At 36.6% G+C, this 20,478-nt stretch overlaps 1 protein-coding gene and 1 non-coding gene across 2 annotated transcripts in view; one reads left to right on the forward strand and one right to left on the reverse strand.

Moving 5' to 3' along the window:
- Window positions 1–19,593, forward strand: part of LOC112045785 (DNA mismatch repair protein Msh2) — a 37,042-nt gene extending 17,449 nt beyond the window's left edge. The window contains exons 4-17 of the mRNA XM_024082113.2: window positions 300–491; window positions 2,761–2,913; window positions 4,490–4,725; window positions 6,464–6,622; window positions 7,438–7,645; window positions 8,472–8,631; window positions 9,934–10,108; window positions 11,008–11,192; window positions 12,276–12,494; window positions 14,390–14,622; window positions 15,106–15,197; window positions 15,957–16,103; window positions 18,868–18,946; window positions 19,275–19,593. Of these exons, the coding sequence (XP_023937881.2) occupies window positions 300–491; window positions 2,761–2,913; window positions 4,490–4,725; window positions 6,464–6,622; window positions 7,438–7,645; window positions 8,472–8,631; window positions 9,934–10,108; window positions 11,008–11,192; window positions 12,276–12,494; window positions 14,390–14,622; window positions 15,106–15,197; window positions 15,957–16,103; window positions 18,868–18,946; window positions 19,275–19,508 (2,472 nt within the window). The 3' untranslated portion in view covers window positions 19,509–19,593. The remainder of the gene's footprint in view (window positions 1–299; window positions 492–2,760; window positions 2,914–4,489; window positions 4,726–6,463; window positions 6,623–7,437; window positions 7,646–8,471; window positions 8,632–9,933; window positions 10,109–11,007; window positions 11,193–12,275; window positions 12,495–14,389; window positions 14,623–15,105; window positions 15,198–15,956; window positions 16,104–18,867; window positions 18,947–19,274) is intronic.
- Window positions 13,478–13,550, reverse strand: Trnak-uuu (transfer RNA lysine (anticodon UUU)). The gene has a single exon. It is a non-coding gene; the product is annotated as a tRNA-Lys (tRNA).
- Window positions 19,594–20,478: the final 885 nt, after the last annotated feature.

Raw genomic sequence — 20,478 nt, forward strand, 5'->3', positions numbered from 1 at the left:
AAATCCGTCCAGCCGTTTGGGCTGTAAGGCGTGCCTAAGAAATGGACATACATTCACACGAAATTTTTACATTACCCTTCTTCTGACGCAGTCGGGTAATTAACAGATCGTAAATAAACATCAATCAACTTGATCACAATTTTTTCTACTACAAAAGAAAACTTAAATATTTTGTACTTAAATCAAAATCATGAATTCTGTAGGCAGAATCACTAACATGCACCAACCGACCGTCAAAAATATTTTTAATGTAAATATATTTGTTTTTAATTTATTTATATATTTATTTTTTTATTTAGGTACGACGTTACAGAGTGGAGATATACGTCACAGAGGGGTCAGTCAAATCATGCGAGTGGATGCTAAAGTACAAAGGCTCTCCGGGAAATCTTTCGCAGCTAGAGGAAATACTCGGCGAAGGACTTGGCTCTACCAGTGATCAGTCGCCTTGCTTGATGGCTGTTAATATTAAAAGCGATACTGTCACGAAGGTACGTTGATTTAAATTACATCATTAACAACCCATATTCGGCTCACTATTGAGCACGAGTCTCTTCTCAGAATGAGAAGGGCTAGGCTGAGTCTACCACGCTTGCCCTATGCGGATTGGCAGACTTCACACACGTAGAGAATTAAGAAATTATCTGGTATGCAGGTTTCCTCACGATAATTTCCTTCACCGTTTGAGACACGTGATATTTCTTGTGCACATAACTGAAAAGTTGGAGGTGCATGCCCCGGACCGGATTCGAACCTACGCCCTCTGCCTAATAAGGAGGGAAGAATAGCGTATCCTCAAATAATATCCAATATTTTCTGACTATTTTGGCAAGCCGAAATAATGAAAATTCTTTTTAAATAATACTTTTTTTCTTCACCGCTGAAAGCGAAAATATATAATCTAACATAATCTTTATTATCTACCAAATCTTATCCCGCGACGCTTAAGTAAGTGCACATTTAGAATAATGGCCTCCCCAACCACTAGTTATTTTTAAAATAAAAGATATTAGATATGTTTTATCACCATTGGATAGTGGGTCATTAACGCTGAGCGATGCCGTCTTTATCTAAACTTGACCGTTCATATTATCTCTACGATTTGACCCCTTGGTAGGTGAATAAATAATTACTTATAATTTTGCTGTGCCATAAAAATATCCATATGGTTTTTTTAACACTTAAGAGACTCATAATTATGAGATATCTATGTGGGTTACGAATTGCTATCAATTCTGTTAATTTATAAAAACCCCAACTGTAAACAAAATAATTAATCATTTTGAGAAACAAAGGTGTAACATTATTAGTAGAAACTGTCCGATAAAACTTAAAAGGTTATCTTGATTTTTTTATTCTTAAGAAACTTCATAATCATCAATGACGAAATAGATCAATTTCTATACGTAACATACAGCGAAAATTATACTTTCAAACTCTGATTTAATAAATAAATAAATAAAGAAATGGCGAAATCCTTTAAATTAACTTTTTTAAGGTAAATAAATTTTATAAACAGAATACTAGGTATACGAGTATATATCAAAGATTAATTAATCATTATTAATTATCGATATTGCACTCAGACTTATGCTCGATAATTATGTAAAATGTAATTAAATATTATGTTTGTGTCTCTAGTTCAAAAATTAAAAAAATCCGAGGTTTGTAGTTTAACAGTTATCACACTTGCAATGTTAATATTCTAGCTAACTGAAATTGTTTATTACTCGCATAACTCGTTAAATAATCGCAGTTAAAATCGTTTAAGCAGTGATGTATAAGATACCCTTTACACAGTATCTGAAATACAAGATACCTATCTTTCAAATACTTTTTAAAGACAAAATACTTTTGTAAGAAAACAAACAGAAAATATCATTTGTAGGGAACAAAATTTTGGATCCCGACAATATCGACTAAATTTTTAAACGACGCGCTGCGTTCAGATGCGTTCGGAAAGAAAAACTGCGAAGTTTATTTTTTTAGTAAAAGTATCTTTAGGAACAAAATATCTTTAAAATACCAAGATACCAGGAAAATGTATCTAAATATAAGATACAAAATAAAAAAAAAATAAAGTGGATGCACAATCAGCGACCAATCGCCCAAAAACGTCCCCACTCAATGAGTGCCAAAAACAACTTCTTGGCACACAATTCAAGTAGTCGCATTTAACCTTAAACTCAATCCTTAAGGTTGAATTTGCTCTGTATTTGGAATTTTATCGAATATTGGACTATTTAAAGGCCTTTAGGTAGAATTTTCTTTAACAATAATTCTAAAAGTGTCAAAGCAAAATTTGCCAGTTTTTAAGTGAAATTTTCTACATGATTGTGCGTCCTTTTATTATAAGAGGTCAATGAAGATAAGTCACATCTCTGGCTATAAGACTGAAACAATAATAATAGTTGACTCCACATTCCACATGGCGGTAATCTCGTGAGCAAGGTATTTTGATACTTTTCCTTTTCAGCTTTATCAAGATTATCGTCATGTGGAACAGTAATATCAACAATAATTATTATTATTAACAATTATATTTGACGCAGGCGCATTCATAATAACAACTCAGTTGATAACTGTGTGTTATTATTATTTTGGCTATCGTATTCAAAGAATTCGATACATTATCTTTTTTTTTGTAAATGTGAAGAATCTTTATTAGCACGAGGTCGAGTAAAATACCGTAGGCCTCGGATAAAGGAGGAATATATAACTTTTAAGAGTATTAAGAGCTTATAAAACTTTCTCTTCCAGGGTAGATTGCTAGGAGTAGCATGTATATCACAGGGCGACTATCTGCTGTCAGTATCAGAATTCACAGATGACGATCTGCTCACGGAACTGGAGACGATCGCCGTGCAAATGGCGCCCTCGGAGTGCATCGTTGCTTCTACTGAAAACGATGATGTGAGTATCCAGTTCGTTGCAAACAACTTTGCCACTCTTAATGTTACAAAAAAAATACGTATGTTGAGATGGATGTGTGGTGTGACAAGAATAGATAAAATGGAAAACTGAAAGTGGCGACAGTGACTGAAAAGTTGAGGGGCAATAGGTTACCTTGGTATGGACAATGATAATTTTATACTATAGATTGTGCCTACAAAATCACCGCAAAAAGTGAGCCGAATTTAGCTACACCACTGAGCGCACACATGCGCAATTTTGTCTTCCATTGTATAATTCCATAAATCTATTAATTCCATTATATATTTATGTACGAGTATATATATATTATTATAGTATATTACGACTCAGAACAGCGCGTAACAGCATCCTCAGGACAGTTTGTGACGGGATGCCCAGTCCTTTGTTTACATATTGGCTATCTGTGCATCAAGACAATAATAAGAAATAGTTTATACTCCGGACTAAAATGTCGCCTGGGAAGAGTCTTTTAACCTTCCCAGTTAGTATTTAAGTTTTATACCTATTTGTATTATTAATTATTATTATTTTATATCATTATGTAATAATATGTATACTGGGTGCTTTTACCTTTAATAAAAATCATTATTATTATTATTATATAGTTTTGACACTTACTGAACACACAACTCGAAATTGTTGACGATATTTAGGTATTATTTGTTTAAATTACGTTCGTTGTTCAATAAATGAAATTAAGTCAATTATATACATTTGTCCGCCTCAATTTTGATACGTTAGTGCCCTATCTGTCTTTTTAAATATCATTGAGTATGGGCATGGTATGCGGAGGGATGAAAATCATATTACCAGAAGAATGTTGCAAGTGGAATACAAGAGGAGAGGAAGGCAAAAAAAGAAATGGTTGGAGTGTTTTAAAGAGGACATGAGTAGGTACTAACTTACTACTTAACTAATTGCCTTACCCACACTATGTTATTGTTATTGTATTGTTGTCTGATCAAAGCCTTAAATCTAGGCCTTATCAATCGGGCGCTAGATTATTGAGGAGAGTGGCGTGATGAATGCTATCTAGGAATTTCAATTTAATTTTTTCATTTATTTTATTTTAAAAACAATAAGGTACATACATTATTGCGGTGTAGAGGTATTTCTTCACAGAATCAAGGTAAAAAGCTTTTGCAACGGACGCACAACTTTCCTGTGGTTTTAAGTAGAAATCGTTTGCCAACACACAGCCGAATCATTTAGTAAAATTCAAGGTAGTGTAAGTAATCATAAAAACACATGACGCGTTCAGGTGTAAAAACTTAGGAACACCCAAATGTTAATAAGGTACGTCACCTGCAATCAGGCGAAAAGATTTCCTCTAGTTAACGATGAAACAAACTTGATTCAAACAAAGCGAAATACTATAAAATTGTTCGTTTGAAGAAGTTAAGATTTTGAATGGACAAAAAGTTTGATAGGAAACAGGATGCCTAATGTCACTATATTGTTTGCCATTGCTTATTTTTACAGTACAATCTTTAAAAAAAGTTATTGTTAGTGCATCACCTATATAATTTTAACACTCCAATTTCGTGTTTTACAGTACAAAGCCTTAAAAAAGGTAATGGTCAGGGCAAACATAACGTTAACCAAACTCAAAAAGTCGGACTTCTCCACCGAAGGGCTCATTCAGGATTTGAACCGACTACTCAAGTTCAAGGAGAGCCAACAACAGGACGCGAATGCTTTCCCTGAGACAAGGAAACAAGTCGCTATGACGAGTTTAGCTGCAGCTATAAGATACACGTCTTTGGTTAATGAAAACACTAACTTTGGAAGGTAGGTTTTAACGCTACACAAGTCAGCTAGTGCTAAAAGATTGACTGACGTATTAACGCGGAAACTACTGCTGGAATCTTGTACACAGTAAGTTTACACCTAGTACAGGCCGAATGTTACATGAAATGAATATATTTGCATTCCATGGATTCACTGTGCGGGTGCCGGGTTCATCGTGTGGCAGAGAGACAAACTCTGAGCAGAGCTCCGGACTTGTGACCAATGGGTGTAGGGTTAAACACCCTCTTTCCGCTCGTGTTGTTCTCCCTGCCTAGCCAAATTTGTTAAGATCCTACTAGAGCAGCTTTGGATACCCGTTCTAATATAGAGATTGCTGTAGTTCTAGTGAGGTCAAGGTCTTTAAACGGATTTTAAGGTGATTTTGTTGGTATCCTCTCGCACCTACTTCTACGGCGTACAAACTAACGATATAGCCATTTTTAGTTAGTTCATTTGTTAGGTAATAATATTTATTCACTTTAAAATGTGGTCCGTCGGAATGTTAGTCTCCCACGGCGCAGTAGCTCTACAAGTACTATACTACGAATATTAACATACTGCTCAGCGTTCTGAGTCTAGCGCTACAGTTAGTGTAGTGTTTGTGAACTACCCACATTGTGCAGAGTATAAATATAGGTCAAGCACGAAAATGGGGACTCATTCGAGTAACAGATGCAGGTGGAGAAAGATGTCTACCTAGCGCTACACATTGCAGAGAGTATAAATATTGGTCAAGCACGAAAATGAGGACTCAATCGTGTGCTAGACACCGGTGGAGACAGACGTCTAGCTACTGGCAACAGAGTTATAGGGCTACTCAGAAATGGGACATACTAGTCGGTTTTATAACGGAAATACTTTGCGCAGGAACTCTGTCATCTTGTCCCTCCTTTCCCTTGTTACCACAAAACAACAAGACACCGTGTATGATGGTATCCTTACGTGGATATATATCCAATTCCTTGCACAATGTACTTTACACAAAATCTTGGCACTAAAGATAGGTCAAATATTAACAATAAGCACCTAACAGCGACCGGTGCCCACGTTTACATGACAATATAATTAATTGTTAATTAAGAGTCCATGCTTGACTGTGTCACCAATATCAATCGTTCAATGCAATTTATTATTATCGGCCACAAACAATAAGAGACTATTTATGGAAATGTAGGTCGGTCGTATATGTTTTTACTTGTTCCTTCCTTGACCCCATTTCGAGATTGTTCTTTAGGGTTCCTTCGAATAATAAAACGGAGCAGGATCATACGTGTGTAAACAATTTTCTCAAAATCTACTTGACCGATTAAGTTACACGCATTACAATTATTACAATTCTTGTGACCCAGACGAAGCGGTGTTTAGTGAATAGACAAAATATGTAGTTTTAAATACAGAAATTAGTTTTCAAAATTCTACGGATGTATACGAGTAGGTACATTACGGGAGAACCTATAAAAAGTACATAGGCTCAAATTAACATATTAAATCTCTCCATATTGTGCTTACCAATTTTACATTAAACAATACGGAACCGTCTTTACGCGAGTTCAATTCGCACTTATCCCGTTTTTATTTCCCGGTATCGATTTCAACCGCCTTTGCGTATTTTACTTTTCTTTTGTATTGTCTTAATTCATTGCATCTTTATTTTTTGTGCAATAAAGACGTCTATTCTATTCTATATTCTCTTATGATTAATTAATAAAATAAATCAATATTTTCTTAAATCTTTTAGATTTCGCTTAGTAACCATCCAGCCGGATTGTTTCCTGCATCTAGATGCAGCGGCTCTCACTGCTTTAAATGTTTTGCCGGAGTTGGGAGACACGAGCCACGCACCTTCTAGAAGTTTGCTCGGACTTCTAGACAGATGCAGGACTCAGCACGGGAAAAGGTAAGAAGATGCAACTGGTAAGGTAGGTAGGTAGGCTTACTTTACAAAAAAATCACTATTCATAGAGACTACCACCGAGTGGGAAGGCAGGTTGTATTTTACGTATTAGTAAATATATGCAGATTGCTTACTGTTCTATGCTCAGGCAACTCAAGGCTCAGTACCAGCAATGAATAACAAATTAATTTTCGTGTTCTACGCGAAAAACATCCAAAATTCCATTCATTTATCATAATTTTTAAACGAAACGTTAAAACATTATTATTATATACAGGGTGCTCGGGAGTATTTCCCATAATTTTAAGGTGTTGACGAGTCCACTTACAGCACTTATAACTTAGATTTTTTAACTAAAAAATAAAAACATTTCATTTTTTATACAAAATAATTCGAATAATTTCGACTATCCATGTAACACACACCATTATCTATCCTTGCATTTCAAAATACGTCAAACTTGGCTACGTCATAACTATAATGATGCGTATAAGGGGCATATTTTAAAATAAATTTACAAAAGACTTTACAACACATGTTCCTTGAACATTTTAAATTAATTTTCGGCAAAGAATATAACCCCAGAGTTATGGGAAATACTGCCATGTATCCTGTATAATAATTATGTTTGACTCTCTAACAATCACTATTTAATCATGACTGGGACCGATGGCTTAAACTATTTTCTGAGGCACGGAGCTGTAGGTCTTTATTCAGGCCGGGGATTCGATAATAAATTAAAATGGCGGCTTCTTCCATACAAAACAATTCGAACTTCTTTGTAATTCAAATAAATAGTATAAATATTTGCATTCCAGACTCTTAGCCCAGTGGCTCCGTCAACCGCTAAGAGACATAAACCTCATAAACGAAAGACTGGACATTGTGGAGTTGCTAGTGAACAGCTCGCAACTTCGCTTGCAATTGCACGACGATCATTTGCGGAGAATACCTGACCTGCAGGCACTCGCTCGAAGACTAACGAGGAAGAAGGCGAATCTACATGACTGTTACCGGATTTATCAGGTATTCTTCTTTTTCTTCCCAATTCAGTTTTACACCTGCGGAGAATACCAGACTTGCAACCGCTCGCTCGCAGCCTGACGAGGAAGAAGGCGAATGTACATGACTTATCGGATTTTTCAGGTATTCTTCTTCCCAATTTAGTTTTCCACCTGCGGATAAAAACGGACTTGCAGGCACTCGCTCGAAGACTGACTAGGAAGAAGACGAATCTGCACGACTGTTACCGAATTTACCAGGTATTCTTCTTCTTCCCAGCTCAGTTTTCTACCTGCAAAGAATACCAGACTTGCAACCGCTCGCTCGACGACTGACGAGGAAGAGGGTGAAAAGTACATGACTGTTACCGGATCTATCAAGTATTCTTCTTTTTCTACATTGTTCAATTTTAGGATATAGCTTTTTTATTTTTGGCTTCAGTATCGATTATAAATGTCCTCAAAGATATTTTTTTTTAAATATCTTCAATGAACCTACAGAATTTGTACAGTATACATTTTCTTCAATCTGAGAGGAGGCTCGTGCTCAACAGTAAGCCGAATGTGGGTTGTTAACACGTTCGCTGCGGTACGAGGTCAATTGACCTCGTACTTTAAATAATTTTAACTAAAAAGTATTTAATAAATTCCTTTCACTATATTATATTGAAGCCAAAAAACGGATTTTACGTTTTCAAGAGTTACGAGGTCGATGGACCCCGTACCGCAACCCAGTTTTAGTACGAGGTCAAAATACCTCGTACCGCATTAGAAGGTGTAGAAAAGTCAGTGCCGCAGCCAAGTGATGATGATGATGATGATGATGATGATGATGATTAATTTTCTTACAGGCTATCAACAGACTGCCGTCATTGTTGCAATGTCTGGCAGAGGCGGACAATGCAACTGTGCACTCGTCACTGGCAGAACCGATATCGGAACTGAACGACGACCTCGACAAGTTCCAGCAGATGATCGAGACTACTATGGACATGAACGCCGTTGATAGAGGTTTGTCACAAGCTTTTTTTAGGGTTCCGTAGTCAACACAACCCTTATCAAATATAGTAATTTAGTAGTTATATGAAGTTAAATTTCCAACGCCCAAAATTGAAAATGCAACACTGCTCGAAAAAAGCGAAGTGTTTTAGAAACGCTGCCGTATGAACTTGTATTTGAGACGCATTTGTTGTATTTGAAACGCTTTTTTAACGTCCGTTAAAAAAGCTCTCGTGCGAATGTGGGCTTATACTTTACTTTTACTTTACTCTACTTTACTTTACTTTACTTTACTTTACGTTACTTTACTTTACTTTACTTTACTTTACTTTACTTTACTTTACTTTACTTTACTTTACTTTACTTTACTTTACTTTACTTTACTTTACTTTACTTTATTTACTTTACTTTACTTTACTTTACTTTACTTTACTTTACTTTACTTTACTTTACTTTACTTTACTTTACTTTACTTTACTTTACTTTACTTTACTTTCGCCATGTCTGTCTGTCCGCTGTTTAGGGTTTTGTGTTCGCTTCAGACTAATAACATAAGGACCTGCCTCGCTAGACTTTACTTTTCTGAGCTCCGTAAAAATACCTTTTAATGTAGTTGAATAGTGTAAATAACTGTCAACAACTTCTACTTTAGTATAAGATATACTTACCAAATCTAAGCTCGTTTTCCTCAGAAAATTACAAACAATTTTGTTCGTAAATTTAAGTATCTTCAATAAAAGAATGAATAGGCATCTTTTATGCAAGGGCGCTCTAATTCATTTTCAATTCTCTAATTCATCAGGCATCAGAAATCCTCTAATTTATCAGGCATGTTTGTAGTCAAACGCAAGCCTATATAGCATAAAAAGTGGCTATATTAATGTGATGATAAAATAAAATCTTGAAAAAAATGTTTACCAAGTATTTTTAATATATACTCACGTCATATACTTCAGGTCAAATATTGAAAGTAAAAGATTTTCTGTCCCTTTGAATGTTTGGACTTTGTAATTTAAATATAATTAATAAAAAGATATAACCACGCTTATCTGTCACACCACACCAAATCGCTGTCTCTATCTTCCCATCGTAACAAAAGAGATTTCACTCTTTAATGATCATTATCAGATGTTTCTACACGTCGTTGCCGGTAGGGTGGTAACTAGCCACGACCGAAGCCAATCAGATTTGGACCAATTAAGAAAACCTTAATCGGCCCAGCCGGGGATCGCACCCAGGACCTCCGTTCTGTAATTCCACTGCGCCACGGAGGCCGGCAAAAATTTTACTGTAACTAAATATTTAAATTTTCAGGTGATTTCTTAGTTAAACCTTCCTTCGACGAACAGTTACAAAGTTTAGCCGAAGAAATAGAGAAACTACAATCGTCCGCAGAGAAAGAACTCAGCAAGGCCGCTAGAGACTTAGGGCTCGATAGTGGCAAGTCTATCAAACTGGAAATCAATCCTCAGAATGGCTTCTACTTTAGGTTTGTATTTATTTTTACATACAAGTATTATTATTTAATTTACAACATTCTTGGAAGTATATTTTTATATCAGTTTATAGCTTGATATCCTATAATACGGATATAAAAAAAACGAGTGTAGACCACACAACTGTGTGCCTAGTGGGAGTTTTCAATATTTTCATACTGTTACTATCGCGTTAACGTGAACGCGAATTTATATGGAATTGAAACAGTTTTGCAGTAGTGCCGCTAGATGGCGCTGATTCAATTCTTTAGAAATTCGCGTTTACGGTAACGCGATAGTAACAGTATCAAACTGCCACTAGGCCCTCTGAAGTAAAACTTCTTTCATGAATAAAAATTAAAGCGCCATTAAAACACTTGGACTTTGCTCACGAGGTTACCGCCATGTGGAATGTTCAGTCAACTATTATTGTTCCGGTATCAGTCAATGGTCTTATAGCGAAAAGGTTCGACCAACATATCACGAAGCTTTTACTGGAACAAGAGTCGGATACAGAAGGTAGTGATTCTTAAGACGGCGTGTATTGGTGTGCGTATAAACCGCCATCTACTGGTAGTATAAAATAACAAATACAGTTTCATTATGCCTGTAAATGACAGCGCGCATCTTAAAAGCCTCAGCCGATTACACTTTTCGTAACGCATTCACCAACTTGTACAAAATGAGTACATCCGCAAAAGAACCAAATTCATCGACATAGCTCAACGAGTCGCGAAGCTGAAGTGGCAATGGGCGGGGCACTTAATTCGAATAGCCGATGGACGTTTAAAGTGTTAGAATGGCGACCCCGCGTTGGAAAGCGCAGTGTTGTAAAAGCTCAAGGGAAAGATTTCCTTAATTCTTAAGTATTTAATTAAGATTTTATACATCGTTTTTTTTTGATTTATCACAGAGTAACAATGAAAGAGGAGCAATCCCTCCGTGGTAACAAGAAGTACACAATAATAGACGCGGTGAAGGGCGGCGTGAGGTTCAAGAGTAACGCGTTAGAGGGCATCACGGAGGAATACTTGCAGGCGAAGAGTTCCTATGAGAAGGTGCAGGACAATGTCGTTGCTGAGATTATTGCTATTGCTGGTAAGTGTTCAAAGTCAAAATGTGAATACCCCCCGGCCCATACAATGTTGGAACCCAGGTATTTGGAGATGATAATATGATTTCTTTAATTAATCAATTATTATGACATTACTATACCTGACATTTATATTATTTAGAATTTTTAACAATCTAATTTAATTCTATACATGTTCCACTCAGGTTTCCACTCAAATCCGCTTTACATCGGAAATTGATCTTCTCAATCTACGTTCTCGAAGTGATAACCGTTTGGTCCTACCTTGTTCTAAGACAAAGTTATATAGCAAGTCTTTTACTTCTGAGGCTGTCAAAATGTGGAATAATTTGCCGTCTTTTGTCCGTGCCAGTAATTCACTTGCCATTTTTAAGTTTCGTTTGAAACGACATTATTTGTCGTTCAGTTAAAATTTTATTTTTCGAGGTATTTATTTTATTGTTATTTATTATTTATGTAGTATATATTATATATTTTGTTTTAGTTGTAATATATTATGTAATACATATGTAAATTTTAATATTATATTAACGTGTATATTATATTATATTTATTTAATTATTTATGCATATATATAATTACATATAATGTATTGCACCTTCCCGCTCTTTCTTCGCAAGTTCTCTCGTCAGGGATTGCCTGGTAGAGATAACTTTTAGTAATAAGGCCGCCTTTGCATGCTAAGTTTAATTTATCTTTTTATTGTTTTAATTTATAATTATATTTTTGTTTGCAATAAAGTATTTCTTCTTCTTCTTCAAATTTCTACTTTAATTTTTGTTTTTTTCGACGCTCAACTTTATTATTTACGAATATTCTTGATTCTAGTAGCTAACTGGGTTACCAGGTAATAAAAATTTCTGAGCGTCAGAATGAGACAATGTACAACGCAATTTGTAGGACATTATGGCACTTAAGTTGTATAACAATTAATTAGGCAACTGTAAAAAAGGGTTAGTAACAACTTTTGGTAAACTGCCTGTTCCCATTTTGTATCAATTGAAATAATGAGGTTATTAAAAGTTGTTACTAACTAAATGATTACTCATAGATCAACCAGTTACATATTTGTCTATTTCTCATTTCAGCCGGTTATTCAGAATGTCTCTTCTGCCTATCTCACATACTATCTCGATTGGACGTATTGGTATCGTTCGCCGTGGCCGCTACCACGGCACCGTACCCCTACTGCAGGCCGCTACTAACGGAGGAACTCGACGAGTTCGTACTGAAGGAAGTGAGACATCCGTGCTTGGAAGTGCAGGAGGGTGTCTCATATATACCCAATGATGTGACTTTTAAACGAGGTTTGTAAAACATGTCATTATCATGCTTATCAACCCATATTCGGCTCAGTGCTGTGCACGAGTCTCCTCCCAGAATGAGAAGGGACAGACTTCAAACACGTTCCCTCGTGATGTTTTTCCTTCACCGTTTAAGACACTATATTTATTTTCTTAAAATGCACATAACTGAAAAGTTGAAGGTGCATGCCTGGACCGGATTCGAACCTACGCCCTCCGGAATCGGGGGCAGAGGTCATATCCACTGAGTTATCACTGACTCAACATATAAAACCCTATAAATATTTCTTTGAATCTTCAAATATAATTCCGACTATCCATGTAACACACGCCTTTATCTATCCTTGCATTTTAAAATACGCAAGTGGTAGGTGGACTGTCGATATCGACGAGATATTGCAACTGGCACTTCGCACTTCACTAGTAAGCTACTTTATGATATTTATCAATGAATAAGTTTGGCTAGGTCATAATTATATAAGGATGCGATTTAAGGGACACAATTTAAGATTCATTTATAAAAGGAATTGTATATTATATTCATTTTAGAACACATGTTCCTTAGACATTTTTAATAAATTTTCCTTAAAGAAGTTCTAGAGTTAGAATGTCCTGTATTTTGATAATTTATTGTCATAACTATTTTGCGCGTACAGATGCTGTTTTGTCTATTTACTTCTCTGTCTACGCTTAGGAATCACAGACACAGAGTAACAATTTTGTTACATTGAAAATTATTGTATGTCGCCTACCAAAGTGAATTCAAAATTATTTGTGCATATATTATAAAAAAAACATACAGCCGAACACAGAACCTTCTCCTTTTTAGAAGTCCGTTAAAAACCACCTGTTTCGAAATATATTTTTACACTAGAATCCGGTTTTAAAAACTCGTAATAAAACATTACTTAGCGATGCTTTCAATGCATAAGTGTTATTTGTCTACTATTTGTTAATTTACACATTTATTTGTTTAAAAAAATCACCGCCCGAACAGGGACTTGAACCCTGGACCCTTGGATTAAAAGTCCAATGCTCTACCGACTGAGCTATCCGGGCTATTGGAAGGAATGCTGAATTTCTCCATATGATAGTACTGTTGCAATTTTATTACTTTTTTTTATATAATTCTTTTATTTGTATTACAATTTAAAATAATAAATATTATTATTTCCATTACTACTGTATACATATAATATTAATATGCATTCTAAATTGTATTAAAACGTGAAGTTTATACATACTATATTGAGCTTTTTCATCTTCTAAGAAATTCTCAGTAAATATTCCCAGCCCGGAGTTAGGAAGCTGGTGGTGAATTCTCGTGCCTTGGAGAGCATGTTGAGCGATAATGATTGTCACAGAATCAAATGTCACCCTAAATTCGCAAACCCACATTGGAGCAAAATGGTTGTGGGCCTGGTTTTATAGTGGGCAATGGGCTCTTCTTAGATGCAAAACTACATTGTTTTTCGTACACATGCCACTGATAGTCGTAGATCGTTATTAGTATAGGAAATGTAGAAAATATGACTAAAAGAATTACATGACTCGAGAATTTTTAAACCATCTGTAGGGAGTAATCCAACAAGCTTAACTTAAGTACATCGACCGCATTAAAAAGTTTAAAGTCGTACATTAATTATTGTAGATGAGAATGTCCTCTACATTTTTTGTCAGATGAACTTTAATGTAAAACTTATGGTTTAGGAGAAAAACGCAATCCAAAAACTTTTTGAGTTTCTGAGCCTCGATGTCTCGATGTACTCAAGTTAAGCTTGTTGAGTTGCCCCCTACCGACGATTAAAAAATCTCAAGTCATGTCATTCTTTTACAAATCTTATACGATTTTTTCTATATTTCCTGTACTGTAAATATAATCATGATGATGTTCACAGATTCATGCCTCATGCATATAGTGACGGGCGCCAATATGGGCGGCAAGTCGACTTGGATGAGGTCTTGCGGTGTGGCGGCTCTACTGGCTCACACGGGCTGCTTGGTACCGGCTGCCAGCGCCAAGATACCTCTGCTGAGGGCTCTGTGCGCGCGAGTGGGCGCCACGGACAGGGAGGACAAGGGGCAGAGCACCTTCATGTTGGAGATGATCGAGTCTGCCGCTATATTACGAGTGAGTCATGATACTCCTGACAATCTACCGATTTCAGCTAGTAGAAATAATAAAAAAATACTGTGAAATGTAGTAGCCCAGGATCCGTGGAACATTTTTACAACAGAATACCATCAAGTTGATTTTCCGTGAGTAGCTTCATCTTGATGAGCTGTTAAATTTTATTTACGAAAATTCTTCATTCTGGTAGCTAACTGGGTGACCAGGTAATAAAAAATGCGGAGCGTCGGAACGAGATAATGTACCACGCAATTTGTAGGACAATGTTGTTGTTGTTGAGTTGTATAACTATTAATTAAGCAATGGTAAAAAAAGATCTGGTTAGTAACAACATTTGGTAAACTCCCCTCCTCCCAACTTGTATCGAGGTACATAACGAGGTTATTAAAAGTTGTTACTAACCAGCTGTTTTTCTACTGTTGCTTAATTTTTTATGCATGCATAATCCAACATAATGTTTTTTTTTTTTTAATTCCTTTTCAGACTGCCACACCAGATTCACTGGTGCTAGTGGATGAGCTCGGCAGAGGAACGTCTACATATGAAGGGTGCGGCATTGCGTGGGCTATAGCTGAGTAAGTTTACACTTTATACCAGACTACTTGCCCACTGTTGGGCACGGACCTCTTTTCCTTCAATTTACTTCAATGTGGGTTTAATGACAAAGTTGCTAATATTTGGTTCTGTGATGTCATCATTATCATATTTCAATGGCCCACTATAGAGTTAGACCTCACTCCTAATAAAGCTTAGACTTACCACGATTTTGGCTGGTGGGAGGCTTCGGCCGAGGCTAGTTACCACCCTACTGACAAAGACGCACCGCCAAGCGATTTAGCATTCCAGTACGACGTCGTGTAGAAACCGAAAGGGGTGTGGCTTTTCATCCTACCCTTAACAAGTTAGCCCGCTTCCATCTTAGATTGCATCATCACTTACCATTAGGTGAGATTCTAGTGAAAGTCTAACTTGATTGAGCGTGCCGCGATGCAAGAACCAGCTCATGACTAAGGGCCCCGTATGGGTTCGAAACTAGTCGGGCAAACTCCGACCTAATATCACGTGAGTTTTAGCCGTGTTTCATAATCAATTAATATGAATAACACTCCCGATAGTTTAAATTCTAAAAAAGGTCTAATTTATTCTCTACAAGTTAGCCCTTGACTACAAATCACCTGATGGTAAGTGATGATGCAGTCTAAGATGGAAGCGGGCTAAGGGCTTTTCATCTTCCTCCTGACATGTTAGCCCGCTTCCTTATTAGATTGCATCATCACTTACCATCAGGTGAGATTGTAGTGAAAGTTAAATTGGTAAATTTTTTTTTTTTTTAGAAAACTAGCAACAGACAGCAAGTGCTTCTGTCTGTTCGCGACGCACTACCACGAGCTGACGCGTCTGCCGAGTCTCCATCCTCGGGTCGTTGTGAACTCGCACGCCGAGGCGTCCGTGGTGGACCAGCAGTTGCTGCTGCTGCACAGGTCTGGTCTATAATAAGGGGTAGTGAATAATAGGCTACTTGCTTGTTTTGTAAACAGTGTTTAAACTGAATTATGGAAGTATAGATGATAGCCATTGTGGGTTATTAGCATAGTTGGGCACCGTTAATCAAATAGTTAACTTCGTTAATCGATAATCCGCTACAAATAAAGTTAGCTTCGTTAAATGTTAAAGCGTTACATTCCGGAAGAATTAACGCAAGTTAACGTTAAACGTTAATCCGTTAATATGACTGATTAATATAATAATATTGCATTTTTATATCATTGTGTGAGATCCCCATTGGAAGAATAAAGGTGAGCACTGGGGAAAAGTGCCATAATTTGTTTTTAGTTGATTTTATCTATAATTTTAACATAAATATAGTAATTTGTTGATTTCTTTGAAAAAAAATCTTTCATAATTTCTTACTTGTCTAAACCTGTTAATCACGTCGCGCGGTAAATAGTAGGCATTGGATTAACGATTAACGGACTTATGCATATTAACGGAAGTTAACGGGTCCGTTAACATTTTTAAAAGTTAATCCGTTAATCAAAATGTTAACTTCGTTAATTAACGATTAACGGATTAACGAGTTAATGCCCAGCTATGGTTATTAGTTACGTAGCAATTGATTGATTGGTAAATAGGCTACTGAAGGTTAATGCGTGACTCTGTCAGGAATCCAATAGTAAACTAAATAGATTAACTAATTACTGTTTATTAACACACCGAATAATATATAACTTTGACATACATAAAATGCCTTAACTAAGCGGACTGGTTATAACGAATAAACTAGAACACGAGCGTTGGTGACTGCCTTAACTTAACATCGAAGCGAACGTTCTTACAGAAAATGTTTACATAGCAGTTTGCGTGCTTAGGGTTCACTGCAAACAGTATTTATAATTGAGTATAAGGCACGCTACAGGAGTATTAAATATTATATTTTTTTTCTCCGTCAATAATAACGATTAAAAAATTTAATATAAATGAAAAAATATCTACGTAAAATTTACGATAACAGCGTGATTGGCGTTTGCAGTGGTATGATATATCACGTCACCGCAAGCGCCAATCACAAACCGATGCCTTGTAGCGAATGACGTCACAGTTTATGATTGGCGTTTGCGGTAACGTGATAAAAATACAATTTTGTTTTATAAATATACTAGCGGACGCCCGCGACTTCGTCCGCGTAAAAATTGATGTAAACTTCTCTACCTCTACCTTACCCTGCTCGTAAACCTACCCAACCCTACCCTACCCTACCCCTACCTTACTCCTACCCTACCCCTACCTTACTCCTACCCTACCGCTAACGCTAACCCTTCCCTCCCCCCACCTTACCCTACCCTAACCCTACCCGTAACCTACCCCTACCTTACTCCTACCCTACCGCTAACCCTAACCCTTCCCTACCCCTACCTTATCCCTACCCTAACCCTACCCTACCCGTACCCTACCCCTACCCTACCCTACCCCTATCCTACTCCTCCCCTACCCTATACGTTCCATATCCTTTCCCTACCTCTACCTTGCCCCTACCCTACACTACCTCTACCTTATCCGTATCCTACCCTACCCTACCCTACACTTTCCCTAAATTACCCCTACCCTACCTCTATCCTACCCCTTCCCTACCTCTATCCTATCCCTACCCTCAGCAAAATTGGTCCAGCCTTTTGTGCGTGGTGCAATAACCAAAAGACTATAATTTCCCAAACGACTTCTATGCTAATACTATAAAGAGGTATAGTTTGTGTGGTTGTCGGAGGTAATCTCTGGATCTACTGGACCGATTTGGAAAATTCTTTTACCAATAGAAAGCTACATTATTTGCGAGTGTCATAGGCTATGTTTGGTCCTCATATTCACACGGGAACGGGAACCTCGTAATTGAAACCGCGGGGCGTCATATAGCGGCATTTCTGCGACTTTCAGAAATTTTGTATTATCTCCGAAACTATATAACTAATTAACATACTATAAAGGACAAATCTTATCTCTATAATATCCTTGTGATTATTAAATCATTTATTTTGATAAGGATTTAAGTTTAGTTGTGTAAATAATGACGTAAACCTTAGTTTAAAATTTAAATAATTTATTAATGTACTAAAGGTACTATATCTGCTAAAATATAAAAGATAGATATATGGTGTCGCGGACTTTTTTGTAGAACTTTTAAAGGTTCAAAAAGCCTCCATACATTTATTTCAGTTATATGCAATGGTTGAGGCAGCGCATGCGAATAAGTAAGTTTTTCGGTCTGACCTGTAAGAGAAAACCCGCGATATCTCAGTAGTTATATATGATAGAAATATAAAATATAGCCTATAGCACTCCCCGATAACGTAGCATTCTATTGGTGAAAGAATTTTTAAAGTTACCGAAGTAGTACCGAAGATTACCCCATTTCAAAAAATTGTTACAAACTTACAAACTTACAAACTTACAAACTTACAAACTTTACCTCTTTATAATATTAGTATAGATTACAATTACGAGATTAGAGTTTTAGGCAGGGGCGGGCAGTTTAACAGTCAAGGGCGCCCTTGACAGTTAACACTGCTCCCCTCCCCCCTTCCCTTTCCAAGTAACCTATAAAGAATTACACAACAAGAAATGTGGACGGCCTGAACGCCACGAGTATACTAAAGCCGACCGCACGACGAGTGCCTTATATCGCAAATCGTTCCCGCCAACCGATCGCTACCCCTCTCTAACTACCCACTATTTATCTACTCTATTCCGCAGGATCGCGCCCGGGCCCGCCACGCATTCGCTAGGACTGCATGTAGCCAAGTTGGCTGACTTACCCGACACTATTATTAAGGTGAGTAATTCCATGCAGTGCATGAGCCGTGATAGCCCAGTGGATATGACCTTTGCCTTTAAGGGCGTAGGTTCGAATCCGGTCCGAGGTATGCACATTTAAAATTAAATATCACGGTGAAGGAAGACATCGTGAGGAAACCTGCATACCAGAGAATTTTCTTAATTCTCTGCGTGTGTGGAGTGTATAGTCTGCCAATCCGCATTGGGCCAGCGTGGTGGACTATTGGCCTAGCCCCTCTCATTCTGAGGGGAGACTCGAGCTCATCAGTGAGCCGAATATGGGTTGAGATGATGATAAATACTTATACTATGCTCATTGTTCACAGTACGCCGAAGAAAAACAAGCACAATTGGAGACGAATCTCTTTGAAGTGGAGTCATCTGTGAAGACGGAGGAAACATCCGAAGGCCAACGACTTATTGTTGACTTTTTACGAAAATGCAAGAAAATACAAGAAACCGTTTCTTCCGACGAGGAAATGATGCAAGAAATCAACAAACTCAAGCAAGAAGTCTTGCAACAGAACAGCAAATACGTCCGTTCTTTGTTAATGACATAAATAATGTGGCTGTGACATTTTATAAACTACCCTCATTTCATTTTTAACTGCAAAAGTAAATAAAACGTATTTTTATTTAAAGAAATGTTTTCTTTTAAATCATATACAACCTGTTTGATAACTTTTAATAAATGCAAGAATATAAAAGAAACCGTTGCTGCCGACGAGGAAATGATGCAAGAAATCAACAAACTCAAGCAAGAAGTCTTGCAACTGAACAGCAAATACGTCCATAAATAATGTGGCTGTAACATTTAAACTACCCTTTTACATTTCATTTTTACCTCAAAAGTCTGAAAAATAAATGTTTTTTTTCATTAAACTACCTTATTTATGCCTTACTTTACTAGCACCATCCTGCGGTTTACCCACATAGATTCCGTTCCCGTAAAAATACGGGAATAAAATACACTCGCAAATAAGACTGGCTTTACGCTTTCTATTGGTAAAAGATTTTTCAAAATCTGTTCAGTAATGGGAACCCTTATTTAGAGATTAGACCCTACAAACCTTACAACCGACATTTATAGCAGACCCCATGGGAATACAGGGATGAAAAATATATTACTCGTTGATAATGTGAATTTCCATTGTTGAATTATTTTTTAAATCGATGCAGTAGTTTTGGAAACAAACAATAAAGAAATGAAATATTCTTTATAATATTAATATAGACAGTTAATTAGTATTTGCTATAAAAGCCATAATATTATTTTCGTTTTTATTATACAGGGTGCTGGGGAGTATTTCCCATAACTCTGGGGTTCTATTCTTTACCGAAAATTAATTTAAAATGTTCAAGGAACATGTGTTTTAAAATTAATATTTTCGGAGTAAATAATATTTCTTTTGTAAATGAATTTTAAAATATAGCCCATAAACGTATCCTTATAACTATGACTTAGCCAAGTTTTAGCTATTTTAAAATGTAAGGATAGATAAAGGCGTGTGTTACATGGATATTTAAATA

The sequence above is a fragment of the Bicyclus anynana genome, chromosome 13, assembly GCF_947172395.1.
Source record: "Bicyclus anynana chromosome 13, ilBicAnyn1.1, whole genome shotgun sequence".
In the NCBI taxonomy this organism is placed as follows: domain Eukaryota; kingdom Metazoa; phylum Arthropoda; class Insecta; order Lepidoptera; family Nymphalidae; genus Bicyclus; species Bicyclus anynana.